This window comes from Triticum aestivum, chromosome 4D (assembly GCF_018294505.1).
Source record: "Triticum aestivum cultivar Chinese Spring chromosome 4D, IWGSC CS RefSeq v2.1, whole genome shotgun sequence".
NCBI classification, from domain to species: Eukaryota; Viridiplantae; Streptophyta; class Magnoliopsida; order Poales; family Poaceae; genus Triticum; species Triticum aestivum.
This window is the reverse complement of record NC_057805.1, coordinates 62,952,874-62,969,668: the sequence shown is the minus strand read 5'-3', so window position 1 is coordinate 62,969,668 and position 16,795 is coordinate 62,952,874. Positions and strand designations below refer to the sequence as shown.

At 47.1% G+C, this 16,795-nt stretch overlaps 1 protein-coding gene and 1 pseudogene across 1 annotated transcript; both read right to left on the bottom strand.

The window, feature by feature from the left end:
• Nucleotides 1–523: 523 nt before the first annotated feature.
• LOC123096677 (serine/threonine-protein phosphatase 7 long form homolog) lies at nt 524–4,655 on the bottom strand (annotated as a pseudogene).
• A 2,616-nt stretch (nt 4,656–7,271) lies between these two features.
• On the bottom strand, nt 7,272–10,705 carry LOC123099618 (probable protein phosphatase 2C 74). Its single transcript, XM_044521739.1, has 4 exons — nt 10,086–10,705; nt 8,800–9,009; nt 8,158–8,328; nt 7,272–8,063 (listed from the first exon to the last, which is right to left on the bottom strand). Exons 1-4 carry the CDS (start codon nt 10,623–10,625, stop codon nt 7,725–7,727), a joined length of 1,260 nt encoding a protein of 419 aa, XP_044377674.1. The 5' UTR covers nt 10,626–10,705; the 3' UTR covers nt 7,272–7,724.
• Nucleotides 10,706–16,795: the final 6,090 nt, after the last annotated feature.

The window sequence follows — 16,795 nt, the reverse complement described above, 5'->3', positions numbered from 1 at the left end:
TTTTCTTCCATGACTTCCACCAAGCCGGATTTCTCCCCATCATTTTTTGGAAAATCTCTTTTAGGCATGCAACCCTACCCCCTGTGACCAAATTGATACCCAGCTGATTGTGAATAATCATGTTCTCCCAAATTGAATAGCACATGTGTTTGAGAAAAAGCGCGCTTACCCCTGGCCAGGGCATGTGTGCGGCAATGATGGCCCTAGCCGCGACACCCTGGTGATTAGATTCGTTGGTGTGACCTTCTGGTTGAGGCGTTTTCTCTGTTGGTGGAGCACCGTTGTCGGCTTCCATCGCCCCACGCTCACTCTGACATCCGTAATGGAGGCCGGAAGCGTGTTGATGGATGTGTGCACATGCGGCATCCAACTTGCCATGACATGGATGGTCTCTGGCATGGACTTGATGGATGCCGCCACAAGCACGCTCGTCATCATCATGTTGGTCGGGTGCACTTGCATCTTCTCCATGGCATTTCACTTGATGAACCAGAGTCCACCCGTTGAGCCAGAATTTTACAAGTCACAGAAGACCTGCAGCCAACTGCTCAATGACGTCGATCTGCACCTGAATGGAACTGCATCGCCGCACGCCACCGGAGAACACCAAACAACAGGAAAAAAATTGTGGCTAGAGGAAGTAGGGGAACGATGGCTCGGAGTAACAATATTTACACTTCTACTATCCCTCGTATTTATTTCACAAGCGATACAGGGTTTCTAGAGTTCTAATGTCATGCACACATACACAAGTACACAACTTAGAAGGGAGTCCTTGAAGAAGGAAGAGAGTAGGTAGAAGGAGAGGATCGGCCTCAGCTGTCGTACACATGCCACACACTACAATCACAACAACTATATATGACAAAGCATGTGGTGGAAAAATTTCGTGTTTTGACCCTTTTGGCATACAAATTCAGGATCTGACCCCGGTTGGGAAAAAATTCGGGATTTGACCCTTTCGCTACCGCCAGGGGTACTGGCGGTAGGGTTAGACTGGCTACCGCTAGGGGCCCTGGTGGTAGGGTGCGACGGAGGGGGAGGCGGCCGTTTGCCCGAGCTAATGTGGATAAGTACCCTACCGCCAGGGCCCCTGGCGGTAGGCTGTCTAACCCTACCGCCAATACCCCTGGCGGTAGGGTGTGGCTGGGTTTTGCCTCGCAAATTTTCTGTGACGAAATATCAAAGTGCCCTAGCGGTAGGTTCACCCTACCGCCAGGGGGGTTGGCGGTAGGCTGTGTGACCCTACCGCCAGGGTCCGTGGCGGTAGGGTCCTGTGTTTTATTTTCCAAGTTCAATTGCTTGCTTCTTTTCAAATTCAATATGACAGCAATATCACAGATCTTAAACAATTAAACTTGGGCATCACATCACATAGAACATGTCAAACGATGTTCAACTAATTAGTAAACGGAGTTCCACATAGTTTCACAAATAGTAAACACATAGATCCACAAATAGCAAACACATAGTTCCACGTAGTTTCACAACCACTAGACAAGTTCAACCAAATAGCAAACACATAGACAACCCAACTACAGGAGCCAAGTATCCAAGAGCAGAATTAGTTGCTCTTTCCCCTCTTGGAGGTACGGTCCTCGTTACTCTTTGAACGAGCCTCTTCAGTCCTCTTCTTGGCCCGTCGAGTAACCGGTCTCTGGAAAGGGTCCGGACTCAGCAAATCCTTCTTCTTCGGATTCCTCTTCGGCAGCTGAGGTGGTTGAGATGATTGAGTTGGTGGAGGTCCATAATCTTCATCGTACTCCTCCTCCCCGTTGCTCTCATCCTCCTCATCATCCTCCTCCCCTTCTTCATGTGTGGCCTCGTCCTCCTCCTCCCCATCCTCCACCTCCTCCTCCTCCTCCTCAACCAACCTAGACGACGAGGGAACATGGCTTGATGAGCCGATGTGACCTTGTGTGGCTACATGCTGATAAGCTTCAACCGACCCAGCTCCAGCACACCCAAGCAGCCCTACCAGCTTGCGACAACGCTTCACGAACTTCTGCACTCATAATGAAACAAGGGCACAATAAGTATCATATTTTATGATTGCAAGTGAACAAGATGCATCTGTTCCGAGGAGGCTGAAATTGTACCTTCATCGTCCCCCTCACTCTGTTCTCAGATTGTACGCTCCCGGGGGCATCACCTAGTGCATCTGAGGCTTCAAAGATGCATCTGTTCAGCTCACCAGACTGTAACGGCATAAGTCAGTCACGATGACGAATAAAATAATTTAAATACAACCGTCGGTTCAAACTTAGCACTCTGTTGACGAGGGGTGCAAACTCCCTAAATCCAATGTGCATATCTCTGATGCCGGTCTGGTAGGCCTCTTCCTTGGGGTCATCCCTCTCCAGCTCCGCAATGTCTTCTGCCGTCCACCGAGGCCTGAGACGAAGATGGTGCTTCTGGCCATCATCGTACCACCTCATGTGTCGGCCCAGGTAAGCATCCCAGTTAGTCACTTTCCTCTCCACGTCTTTACGGTACCTCCGTCTGTTCCGCTCCGTCACATGATTTTTATGCTCCTCTCCCCAGTCTGTGATCGACTGATTCTTCTGCCGGCTCATCCTGCAAGGCATAGGCCAAAAGAAACATCATAATAAAGTCACCACGCAATGAAACCATGGGCACGAAGAACAAGCGCACTCACATGTGGAGCACGTGGCCGCGGGTATCGGTCGGCGAGCCCGGTGGGGTATGCTGATACATCCCAAACTGCGTGGCCACGCGGTGTGGCAAGTGCCACTCAACGGCGTACACACAGATCATGGGCACGATGCACCGCCAAATACCACTGTCTGCATCGCACATCATGTTCAGATCGAAGTCCCACTCTCGGTCATGATACGACCACCAGTTTACCTATTACATATACATTGGTAAGTTCCCACTCTCGGTCAAAAGTGGAATCAAAGAGAAAGGTGGTGAGCGAGTTCATATACCTGCGAATGCGTCAAAGCGTCCAACTCATTGGTGTAGGTCTTGTACGAAGTCTTGTTTAGGCCCGTGTAGAGTTTGACAACGTCCCACTCGTAAGCTACGGTGGGGTGTCGAGTCTCGTCGCCGTCTTCGCTATAGGCACCCCATGGGCGTCTTGGCATCTTCTCCGGACGCCCCACCGGCAGCCGCTCCCACATCCAAATGGAGAAGGCCCAGACAAAGCCACCCATATTGGACTTGTCTCTCGTCCTCTGCGTTGCGTCGTCAAGCTGCAAAACATCAAATGAGGATCAGATATAACAAAATGTCATGGGCATACTTTCGTAGGTAGGCAATTAGATACTCTCTTACCGAACGGTATAGGTAGGCGAGAGATGCGGTCCCCCAACTGTACCCTGCATCCCAGTCCGCTAGGAAGAACAGATACGACCAGTTGGCAGAGTTCCCGGAGCTGTCTGGAAACACGACCTCCGTGAGAAGATACCACAGGTAGGCCCTCGCGTACCACTCCACAGTCGCCTCATCGGCGTCTTCGGGGCATGTCTTCCGGTGCTTCGAGAGCCAGGGCAACGATACACCGGATGTACGGTTACCCTTAGCACCGGGGCAGTCGCCGATGAGGGTGGTAACCCTCTGCTGCCAGTTGGTCCTCTCCACTCGCCCGGTGAGTGCATGACCCTGATCGGCATGGCAGTAATCATCGACCAATCCTCGAGGATCACTGTCATCTCCCCGCATGGCAGATGGAAAGAATGGGTCTCCGGTCGCCACCGGTCAGTCAAAGCTGTCAGAGCTGCATGGACAAGCGTCGGCGGCTGACGCTTGAACTGCAACACGAAACCCAACAGTCGGGCTCTCTTGAAGTACGGCGCGTAGCGCTCGTCGTAGTCCATATTCCCATGAACCCCATGACCCCTCATGCGCAGTGGCTAGAGCATCTGTCAAAAAGTGGACGCCAAAAGTTAGGAAATTATTTTCATAAATCCGAAAACTTTGATCAATATTTCCTTCATATTACTCACCTCTCCGTTCTCTATTAAACGGGCACGATGACCCTTGTCGAATGCGTAGTCAAGCATGGAGTACCGTGGGCCAATGTTGTCCGCAAGAGGTGCCTGCCTTAATAAAATTTCATAAACAAAAGCATCATAAGCATAAGCATACATAAAAAAATGAATTTCCTTGGTTACATGAACTATGGTTCATCTTAAGCATATTCCTCCAACAACATCTACTACACATGATGGATCAAATCATATCAACATGCATCATATCAAAATAAAATCCTCCAACATGCATCATATCATCATTTTTTTAAACATTTTTTTAAAATAGAGTTCATCTTGAATGTATTTTCTCCAAACAACATCTTCATATCATCATATCAACATGCATCATAAAACTACAATCAAGTCCTCCCACATGCATTACATCATAATTTTTTTAACAAAAAAATTATGAACTAGGGTTCATCTTCACACTAACATATGAACTATTGATTAGAGTTCATACTCAATACCACTAGTTACTAAAAAACTAAGAACTAGAACTAGAATCAAGCTAAAACAATCCTAGGTGAAAAAAAATTCCAATCTAAGTTCAAAAATATGAGGGATTTCAAGCAAATAATGCGTCGAATCGGAAGCAGGTTTGCAAAAACTAATTGGAGGGATCGGAGGAGCTTATGTTTCTCTCTTCGGGGCCATCTCGATCCGCAAAAACGATGAAGAAACGGTGAAGATCCGAGGGGGAGAGTGGAGGAGATGAGAGAGGGAGAGAGGGGCGAGTGGGGGAGAAGAAAGAACTACCGACGGGGGGAGGGGAGGGGTGGGGAGATGGGCAGGGGCGCGGGGTCTCGGGCGAAATAACTGCTCGGACCTTACCGCCAGGGGCGCTGACGGTAGGGTTAGACAGCCTACGGCCAGAGTCCCTGGCGGTAGGGTGCGACGGAGGGGAACGGTTGTCGTCTCCGCGTGCTGACGTGGATTAGTACCCTATCACCAGGGACCCTGGCGGTAGGCTGTCTAACCCTACCGCCAGCGCCCCTGCGGTAAGAAAAAGGGTCAAATCTTAAAAAAAAAATCCCAACCGGGATTAGATCCTGAATTTGTATGCGTTAAGGGTTAAAACACGAAATTTTGCCGCATGTGGTACCTACTCTCACTCATCGCCCTGATGGGGCTTGTCTTGGACCTGGCCCATTGCAGCAGGCCGAAGAGTCCGAGTCTTTCTTTTGGATTCCTGCTTCTCCTTTTGCTTGTCGGTCTGCATCTCTCCGCCTTCAGGAACGCTGTGACACAAATGTTTCTCCGGTGTAATAAGGGACATGCTCAGTCTATATCTCTCATCTTCGGGAACACTTTCGAGTGACCGTACATTTCCTTTTGCGATCCCCCCCCCCCCCCCCACCCCCACCCACACAAGGGTATGTACAATGATGGCATATGGATACAGATGCCTCATGATAAAAAATAGTTTGAGACATTTATATTGATTTTTCTCCCCAACGCAAGGTACTATTAATGGGCCTCATAAAAAAATAGAAAGTAGACTCCCATGAAACTTTCTACAATACTTTTGAACTTTTGATATGAAATGTTCAGGTTGGCCTAAGGTCCACCATGGTTACAGTAAAAGAAGAACAGTTTTTTTTACGTGTAATGAAGAAAAATTTGAAAAGCGAATTTTTTTTGAACAATTTGAAAAGCGAAACTTACCCCACAAGCACATGACATGCAAATAATCCCCTATGGCCGTGCTAAATAGTAATATTTCTGTAGTATTTTCAAACTAGCGGAGTGACCCGCGCATTTACGCGGCTAGATTTATATTATACTCCCTCTGTCCCAAAATATAAGAACGTTTTTTACACTACACTAATGTAAAAACGTTCTTATATTATGGGACGGAGGGAGTACCATCTTAGATAATATATGTGACAAATATTATATTTTAGTGGACCAATATAAATACCTATCTCTATCATCAGATATGGTCCGATTGGTGGTGAATATCTATTTGACTTGACTATGTCCCTATAATTGGAATTGCTACCCAAAACATAGTGTGTGTTGACATTGTTGACTCCCAACCTAAATATGTGACATTGTTGACATGGGAGGGAGCCTCACCTTCAATCTGCGGCTGCTCCGGCGACAACGCTCCGGTCCGGCGAGCCCTACCAACGGCCGCGAATGCGGTCGACTCTTCCGCCGCTGCCGTCGCCTTCTCCTCTCGGTTTCTCCTCAATCGAATGCAACGTTGGCAAGTAATGAATGGGGAGGGGAATAAATGAACCGCGAGGGGAGAGCGAAGTGGCAAGACATGGGAGACGGCAACCGCAGTGGGGCGTGGCGTGCGGGCGCGACGGCAGTTCCACCGCACGCCCCGACTCGCAACCGCTGACCTCGGAGGAAAAACGGGCGTTCGGACGAACTGCCTACACGCCACACACGGGACTTGTCCTACGTGGCACAGTAAATCCACCTTTTCGTTCCAAGATTCATGCAAAAAACAGTGAACGACGATCGATGGGTGTGGGCGAGTTGGGTAACGCCTACACGTGTGAGCGTTAGTGTTTCCGTTTCTTTTTGCATCGCTTCTCCTATTACACGCCTCCTTGTAGGTCTCCTTCTCTCTTATATGTCTCTTTGCCCTACACGTCATTGTACTGCTTTGCACCTTTCCATCATAATACACGTATGTGAGTTTTCATAAAAAAAACATGTACGTGGCAACTTTTCTATGTTCCAAAAAGGCATATACACACACATATATAATTTTTTATTTTTTGAACACAGTACATACGCAAGCGTTCATACATACGTGCACACACTCATTCCTACGAACGCACACACGCACACCCTACCCCTATGAGCACATCCGAGAGACTGAGCTGACATATCATCTTGAGATTTACGAAGTCACCGTAGGCGCCTCGTCGTCGACGAAAACGTCTTCTCCTACTGAAAGCGCATCGCCAGAAATCCTGAAATAAATCCAGAAATAATGCGAGCACCAGGACTTGAATCCTGGTGGGCTGTGGATACCACTGTCCCTCTAACCATCCGACCACAAGTTGGTTCGCATATACACATATATTTGTATGTGACGTTACATCTTTAAATCTTAGCCATTAATCTTCAAAATTAATGGTTGATATAATTTAATATATGTGGATGAATGTGATGGCTTGTTTGACTTCTATTTTAATTATATAATAGATAGATAGATTCTGAATGCCTCACAAATAGTGTCCAGTTGGACGGAGCATGCTGGCGATTAGTTTACTCGAGATCTTCCCAACTCAAAGAAAAAAAAAGTAACTCGAATTCTTCTGCAGTTGCAGTGTGTCCACACCATGGATTTCGTTTTAGCACAAGCATGCAGGTGATACACGTACATATACAGGGACAAAAAGACATTGGAGATATAAAATTGCCCCTGAACGAAAAACCAAACATGTGCATATGTACAGGTGATAAATTTAGGAGCTCTCTACAGTTCACCATCCCCGTCTTCATCTCTCCCTCGTCAGCTTTGATTTGTTAGTCCAACCTTTTCCGTGACACCCTTCTCTGCGTACTCTGCCCCGAAGATCCGAGGCCGGTCAGCAGGATTATTGTCCTCGCTCACCAGGATTCGGTTCCTAAAAATGCTAATTATCCGACGGGTGCCCACGTTCTTCCTCGACGATTTGCAGAGCTCTGCCCTTGTTCCCAAAAATGTTGCGAGTATCTGCTGTCTCCGTCTGGTTCATTCGTCGTGCTATAGTGCTATATCATGAACCTCTTGAGGTCGACCACCATGACGGTGATGTCATCCCTGCTCCCTCTACACCGCGCCATGTCCACAAGCTCCTTGCAGCACCCTGTGGAGTCACGACCGGCGCTGCTCCTCGAGACGGCGTCCACGGCCTCCTGGTTGGACACCTTGTTCCAGAGGCCGTCGGAGGCGAGGACGAGGAACTCGCAGCCGGCGGTGAGGGGAAGCCTCCGGATCTCTGGCTCGGAGATCACCCACCGCTTGAGGTCGGCGTCGCCGAACGCCCGCGACACGGCCAGGCAGTCCTGCACCCTCCACACGCCGTTGCTGCCGCAGCTCACGTAGCCACCCTGCACGAATTTCGGCTGTCAGTCAGCTGCCTTTTCTCGACGATTGGTGTCACGTTGCGTGCATGCATGAATATATATGTGCACATTTGCGTACCGAGCTCTCGATGCGGGACCTCTCGTCCTCCCTCGCGGCGGTGTGGTCGGAGGTCACGGCAGTCGCCACGCCGTCGCGGCACATGACGGCGCGGCAGTCGCCGAGGTTCGCCACGTAGATGTCGCCGTCCTTGACCAGCGCCGTTGCGGCACATGAGCCACCTCTGAGGCCCTGCGTTCACGAGGGACAAACAAAGAATTAAATTCCTGCAACGTATCATTAACATTTCTACTAGAAAAAAGAAGATACGTTTTTGTGCTCTCAGTTGTTCCTAGTTACAGGTTCCATTTTAACTCCAAATTCAGGCAGTTTGACCCTTACTTTCAGCATCACACGGATTTGAAGTCTGAATTGAAAACAATGGTGCGCGTGGGCGCATGCTGACATAGCTGTCAAACGTAGCAATCGCCAGTCACCAGAGGCGACACCTGGGCACCTGGGACACGGCGAAGGGAGCACTCGTAGTACAATCTAAGCCACCATCTTTCTCTGTCGCAATCATAGCAACGAACAAACCCTAACGGAGTAGTAGTGGACATCGCATTGTCGGCATGCAACACGCATCGCACAACAGGAGGAGTCTGCATGTGTTGACGCGTTCAACTCGGCCGGAAGAGACCTGGTAAAAACAAAAGTACGCACCTGCTTGACGAGCTCGCTGTCGGTGGCCAAGTAGGCGGCTCTGATGGCCGCCGAGACAGCATCCGTCGTCGACCACGACGACGGCTCTGCTTCCAGCGCCTCCTCCGTCGTCGTGGCCAGCACAGCAGCGACCACGTTCTTGCCGAGGTGGTCGGAGACGAAGTCCACCGCTGCGCGGCCGCCGTGTCCGTCGTACACACCGTAGAATGCCTGCAAAGACGAAAGCATTTTGTTATTCCCTTGTTGGGCGGCGCGCGTACATCTTTATTGCCTATGCATGTCATGTGTACTCTGACTGAGTCAGTTCAACAAGATAAGGGTACTTATTCCAAATCATACTAACTAGTGGCACGTTCAGCACAGAAGTCAACGTCTCCCTATACTGTTTGCACAAATGTACAACTCCCTCAATTTTTGTATACAAGGTCATTAATTTTACCAATAAAATGTAAGCTGTATGACACAAAAAGTATGTCACTGGATGCACAGTTCATATAACGTTTCAATGCTATATTTTTTTATGACATATAACTCGATCAAATTTTTTTAACCAAAATTATAAGCCAAAGTTTGACGCAAAAAATGAAGTGGGCATGTATACAAAAATGGAGGGAGTTTGTACTTACCAGTAAAAATGATAGATTAATTTCTGATAGAAAAAGTTCATATTTTGGGGAACCTTACCCCTTTAGACCATTTTTACGAAGGAAAAATTGTGTATTTGATTTTGAAGTTCTGGAGAAACATTCATGCATATAGTATGTTGCTACTAACCATGCATGATCTATGAAAATGAAACATCAAATGGGCTACTTTTTTCGCTAGTCGTGAATGATGATCTGTTAAGTTTGGGGTGACCCATGGCTCATTCGTAGAAATACTTAGTTGTCAGTTAACCGATGACAACCATCAGATCAAGGTTATCTAATCTTTCTTTTACATGTAAGTGTCCTAAAGTATGATGGTTCTCATGCATAGGTGACTTACAAAATAGTTATTTCTCGTCGCCGGAGAAATAGAAAAGCTGTTAATCTTTGTACACTTGTCATAAATGGTCATATTTTCTTAAAACAAAAATTTAGTATATCCATATAATTGAGGCCATAGCTAGCATGTATGATTTTCTCGGATTTTCATAAACTTTCAGAAGCGATTTTGTCCTTTCAAAACTGAACTCAAGTTAAAGTGCACCGCCTTTACTATGATGTAAGGAAAAAATGTAGGCAAGATGATGATCCACCCGAAGTCTGAAGAGAAGATATCGATCAATGAGAAAAGAAGTTTACCAGCTGGGAATCTCCTCCAACTTTCTGAGCGATCACGCCATATGCATCCTCCATTGCATGCCTCGCCCCTCTCCTGCTCGCCAAGCAAAACCCTTCCCCCTCCACCTCCACCTCGGCCTCCTTGTCGGCCACAACGGTCCCCCAGCCAGCCGCCACCTCGACGGCCTCAGGGGCGACGGGTATGACCAGCATCGACGGCCTCTTCCTCGCACCCCGCGCCGTCTTCTTCGCGGATTCGACCTGCTGCGCGGCGCCACCACCGCCGTTGCACGCCGCAAAAGCATCCACCGCCGGCGCAATCAGCAGCTGCTCCCTGGCCTCCCTCTGGTCACGCTCACGCAGCGCATCCCCCACGGTGACGCTGAGAGCCGGGTGCGCCTTCCTCCGCATGGAGAGCGGCGCGGACGCAGGGGAGGTCGTGGCGGGCAGGGAGACCGGCGGGGAGCAGAGGACGGATGCCATGGCCTTGCGGAGGGCGCGGACGAGGCGGGCGAAGGCAGCGACCACGGAGCAGAGGAACTGGACGGTGTACAACAGCATCGCCGGCGGGGTGGGAGATGGATGGAGGCGGCAGAGGCAGTTGGACGGACCAGCTAGCAATGGCTAATTCTGGGAGGAGATCGACGAGAGGCTGCCACTAGCTGGCCGGAGTTAGGTTTTTATATATACATGGGAGAGAGAGGGTGACGAGGAGGAGGGGCAAAGAGAAGGGGTCCTTGATGCTGACCGGTCAATGGAGTGACCAAATCACCTTGGCTAGGCTGGCTGGCCTGCCACATGTGGTTTAATACAATTCCGGCCTGGTTTTACGTGATCCCAATGGCGCATCCAGTTGTTGACTAGTGAGGAGCCGATCGAGCCCCCAGAGATTTGACAGCTCTGGCAATTGCTCGCTTAATTTACAAGGATGATCTATTTTTTCTAGCAAACTTCTCCTCCTTTATTCACTTAGCAAAACAGTGGCATCATTTACAAGGATGATCTTATAAGCCTAAAGCTTACCTAAATTTACGTACTTCTACGTTCTAAACTTGAAGTGATACTTTTTTATAGCTTTGTTTATAGCTAGGGCCTTTTTGATTCAGAAGACTACAAAAAAAATTTAGAGACAGGATTTTTTTAGGAGTAATAATATTTTTATATCATCCCAGAAAAAATATTTTTATATCTAGGTTGCTTGATTAGTAAGATTCGGTCCTATTGGAACTTTTCAACATATCTCCTTTGTATTATACTATTTAAGAAAAAATTAATCCACTTGAACCTCTTTTTGAGGGAAAAGCTATCATGGCGTTATATATTTCATGTGAAAACAGCGATACATCGTTTGTCAATACATCAAGCAGAAAATCCGGAGGCTTTGATTTCCACACAATAGTTTGAGAGACCTCCGAATTCCTAGCCAACAAATCTGCCGCCATATTAGCTTCCCTAGGACAATGAGAAAAAAATATGGAAATAAAATTACGAGTTACTCCCTCCGCCCGGGTTTATTAGGCCTCTCGGCATCACAAGCATGTCCTCTTTTATAAGGCCCCGCTTTGGAAAGGTGCATGCATGCAGCCATTTCATTGGTTGCATTGAAAGCCATTGTTGTTGGTGCCATAGCAGGAAAATTAATACACTTCATGCGTGCTTTTTCATTGGCTGCATGCATGTGAAAGAGTGCATTGGGAGTGAAATTGAAGAATTAATATGACCAAATTACTATGTGTCTTGATCTAAGAGAAGTTGTCTTTAGGCCTAATAAACTCGGACGGAGGGAGTAAGAAAGAGCATTCTTCATAAATTGCTGCTGCCGGTCCAAGCGAATTTCCTCCGTTTTGCATGATTTCAATGACTTCCATGCAATCACCTTCTACGCATATCTTGTTGCAACCAGTTTCACTTGCGAGGAGAAGTCCATCTCTTAAGCCTCGTGCTTCCGCCGTAGCCGCTTCTTCAACAAAAGGGATGTTGCTGTTTTGCTAAGTCTCAGTCGACTTAAACTTCGTTATGTCTCAGTCGATAATATCTTCTTTTGATTTTACATGGAGATTCATGCAAGAAAATTATTTTCAGTTTTTTCTTTTTCTTTTTATATATTATATCATTTGACTGAGACTTCGTTAAGTCTCAGTCGACTAAGACCTAGCCACACCCTTAAAAGAACTTTATTTTTCTGTATCTGTGCGATGAAGCGATTAGTTATTTCGGTACAAACTCACTCTTCTAACATTCAAATGAACAAAAATATTTGTAAGGGCATCTCCAACGCAAAACATCGCATGGACTTTCCTATTTGTCCATGGATGCGTCTGGATGTCGCGGAAACCCACAATTTGTCCGGATAATTCAACGGTATCACTCAATTGTTCTGCCGTTTGTGCAACGGAGAGAGGAGACAGAAGGGGAAGAGAGAAAAGAAGTTGGTTTGTGGTGTGGTCGGAGTGGTCCTATGCTAAGTTAGCGGTGTCCTGAACATGTCCGGACTCCCCTACTTCGTAGATTTGGGGCCGAAATGAGGAAATTCGGTCGTCCTGGCATAGGGATGCAGGCAGACAGTGTCCACGACGGCCGGAAACGTACTAACCATGTTGCTTTAGTTTCCACGCGTTCTTTAATTTTGCTCTTGCAGACAGACATGGACGATGTCCGTTTGCATGCCTATCCGGATATGTTAGGATAGAAGTAGTGAACAACGCTGGATAACCTTTTTTTTTCTTTCTGATCCAAACTAGGAGTAGGGATTTACGCCCTAACACAGCACCTAGTGTTATGCGCATATTTTTAGTATGTATTTGTTCATGTATACAAAAACGTACTTCCTTTATTCATAAATATAATAAAATGTTTTGGATATTTTAATATAAATTACATACAAAGCAAAATGAGTGAACAAAAACGCTAAAACCTATCTATATAAATCCGATTAAAAAATGTTAAAACATTTTATATTTGCGAACGGGGAGATTATCCTATAATAAGTACCAAAATCAAAACAAATACATCTACGTTCCACGCAATTCTCGAGGGAGCGGAGCTGAAAACGAAGACGAAAGATTTTGCCAAAAATGCGGGGTAGAATTTGTGGATGCTCAGATATGAATCGAAGATATCAAATGGGATACATCAAACTCGCATGTCCCGTGACTCTTGTGTGGTATTTGAAAGGTCTTCCTAATTATATGGCGAATCTTTTAGATATGAAGACGCAGGCTGATGCACGGAGTCTAGAAGAAAAAAGATGTGCAGGCGGCGTTGAGAAAGTAAATGGTAACTAAACATAGTTGCCAAAAGGGGCAAGGATAGGCAGTCACAGTCCAACTTAGGGGGTGTTTGGTTCCAGAGACTTTTTTGTGTTGGGACTAGAAAAAGTCCCTAGCAAACCAAACAGGGTGGGACTTTTTTAGGACTTTTTGCTAAAAGTCCTTAGAAGCACCTCCTTTAAAGTCTTTTTTAAAAAGTCTCAGTGACTAGAAAAAGTCATAGGACCAGAGAACCAAACACCACCTTAGACGGGAGAAGTGGTACGCAATTAATGCATGCAGCTGGGCGACGGACGGCGTTGGAAAGGGGCCGCTGCTGCTCGCTTCGATCGGCCTGCAGGAGACCTTGTATACGTGCTTGGAACCTTACCTACTCAACACCAGCTGCTGCGTAGAATAGTTAATTTCAACTTTACAAGAAAGTCTGACTTTGTATGAAGTCAACCAAATAGATTAAGTAGATTGTGCCGTCCTTATAGCTGCAGGATGGATTCACGGGAAGTGAGTTGACCCGGTGTGGTGTTGGAGATGTGCCATGTGTTATTCTGGAAGCAATGAATGATTCCAGATCGAATATGTTTACAAACATCATCCGCATTTGATTCCAACTGCAACTTGTGGATACTTAATTATTATAATACATATGATTCATATCATCCGCAATCGAGCTATGTGGCGTAGCACGGAGGCGGGCGGGCGGCGTCGCTGTGGGTCACAATGGGGCTGCAAGTGGGCCCGGTCTGAGCTTACGGCATGGCGACACTGATCTGGATGGCGTGGTGCGCTAGGGCACCGGCCCCTGGAAGCGGCAACACCGTCTTCCCTCTTCTCCTCGCACCGGAGGTGTTGTGTTGTGCTGGGTGACGGCGGATCGGGGCCTTGAGCCCGGATCCGTTGGGCGCAGGCCGTTGATGTGTTGCGGCGGTCTGGCGCTGGCTGCTCTGGTCGTGCGGGCGGCAAAGTGGTAGCGAGTGGTGCAGCATTCTGGCTTTCGGAGTCCTCATTGCAATGGTTGCGGTGGTGCCGACGTCAACACATGCAGTTCACATTGGTGATGAGGTGACTATGGCATCCTTCCATTTCTTCTGGTCTAGTTCGCCCCTGCGGAATTCGAGCGGAGCCATGGCTCGGTCTCGCAAGGTTCGCGACAGACTGGCTCCTACCCTGCTTTAGACGTGTCAAGGCATAAGGCTCTGGGCAAAAGCCTTATTCTTCGATGGGGGTCGTTGCCGGTGATGTTCCTTGGAGGGCATTGTCGAAAAGTACTTCCTCCCATTGGGTCATGGCGGGCGGAAGGGAAATAGCGTTTGGGAGGTTGTTGGCTTGGCCGGACCAATCCCGGGTTTCAATGGTGCGATCGTGCATGGGTCTGGGTGAAAGCCTTTTCATCGACAGGGGCCGATGCCGGGGACGGTGGCGTCTTAGGCGTTGTTACCTTCTTGAAGGCGTCTCCGAAGGTCTTGCTTGCAATCGCTTCGGGATGAGGTCATGTTAGGTGGTGGTGGTTTGTTTAGGGTGGCTTAGACAATTTTGTTTTCTCTTGTTTCCTATTGTTCAATGGTTTTCGGTCTAGTTTCCCTTATAAATCGTCAACTATGTATTTATTTCCTCTTTTAATGGGATCGGCAGAGCTCTTGCCTTGCTCATCAGAGAAGAACAATCAAGCTATACCGGGATTTGTGGTTCAATATCCGGAAATCGAACCAAAGCTATCCAAGGCATCTCACTTTGTAGGTCCATAGATACAAACCCACCATATTTGTTTGCCTCCCACAAGGACCACTTATCATCCATGTGGCTATTGGCTTGCTCATCTTGCACCGAGGAGGTTATGTTTAGAATTGTCTTCAGTCTAGCTATAACACGGTTGTAGTCGTTTCCAGTTAGTTTTGCATCTATAAATGGCTATATGACCAGCAGGATACATATCAACATATGTATGTGTGTATGTAGGTTTAGTCAATTTCTTACATAATTGTATGTATGGTTAGTGTGCCCCAATGAATTTCCGACATTATTATTCATGTTTGAAAACCGGCCGTATCCATATCAACTCCAACTACAAGGAAAGTTTGGTTTGAAATACATGATTGTGCTTTGAAAAGGAGGTTAAACCCTGGTCTCTGCATTATAGAATGGTTTCCACGATGCACATGGCCCTGGTTTGAAATTCGGTATGAGCAGTTCTATATGTGCGATCTCTCGTTTCACATTTGGTAGAGCACGATGCTGGAATCATGCAAGATGCTAGAATCAACACATTCTCTGTTCAGATGTTCTAGAAACCCACCACGGCAAGCTGCAGGCTAGGCAGAGCACGCACAAGCTAATTAAGCTAACGAATCAGAACCAGCCGACCACTTGACGCTACGAAAGCATTAAACCGGACGGCATACGGAACTCGTCTAGGTTGGGTAGTCTCGGCAGGCCGGCGAGGGAAGCGGGCTGACGCGGTCGCGCCTCCCCTCCCCTCTCCTCTCCTCTACTGCTGCTTTCGTACGACGCCGTCCGCACGTGATGCGACGTGCTCTGCGTGCCTCCACCCAAGAAACTTTCAGGTGCAAGTATATTTTATTAAAATAGAATAAACCGACGGCGACGTCATGCATGATAACGAAAGGGTAAAGCGCAGCGACTTTCTTATAGTATTTGTCTGCTTGCTTGTCAATTTGTTTAATGGAGATCTTGATGAAGTCAGGGGTAAGTGTCTAGCCTTGTCATCTACCGCATTAACTGTTGCGAGCCAAGGTGACATGTCTTTGTTCCCGTAGGCGTTATCTGATTTATCTATCTTATTTATATTAACTCTCTATATTATTAAGGCGTGCTACGTCTCACTGAGACTTGTTCTGCTCATACTGATCGAGCTCTTTGTTGTATAGTTAATTTTTCTCTCCTGCTAGTTTGTGTGTATCTGCACATGACAAGCTATGGACCCGGTATGTTTTTGTAGTGATCGGTAGGTTATTCGGCTGAGATGGAGAGGAATGAGTTCGGAGTAGCTGACAGCTTCAATCAGAATCTTGAACATGTCAAGTAAGAGGCACGTATTCTCTTTATTTAATTACATTGTTGAGCGCAAATTTTTTAAGCATGAAAGCACAAATAGTTTAGCTATTTAGTAGAATCTCGTTCCAACAATCTAGCGCTTGGTACGAACCAAATCGACAAATGCTAACATTTCCAATCTCCCATGTATCAGTGTACCCAAGGCTAATATAGTTGCAAGACCTGGCTCAAAAAATATAGTTGCAAGAAGATAATTTAAAGCAGGTTGTGGGTGAGAGCGAGAGCGAGAGCAGGTACCCAAGGCTAACCTGCTTTTTAAGGGTATCGTGTTCTAATTTCAGATGTATTTCTTTGTACGTGACTATATTTTCTATCAATGCGTCGAGACTTTAAGTTTCATTTTTTTTGGTGAGGGGAGACTTTAAGTTTATTATGTTTTCCCAAAGAGAAAAT

Excerpts from the sequence above, each read along its gene's own strand:
- LOC123099618 (XM_044521739.1), bottom strand. The coding sequence starts at position 10,625 with ATGCTGTTGTACACCGTCCAGTTCCTCTGCTCCGTGGTCGCTGCCTTC. Across the intron at positions 8,329-8,799 it reads ACAGCGAGCTCGTCAAGCAG|GGCCTCAGAGGTGGCTCATG; the intron begins GTGCGTACTTTT and ends TCGTGAACGCAG. Across the intron at positions 8,064-8,157 it reads GGTCCCGCATCGAGAGCTCG|GGTGGCTACGTGAGCTGCGG; the intron begins GTACGCAAATGT and ends AAATTCGTGCAG.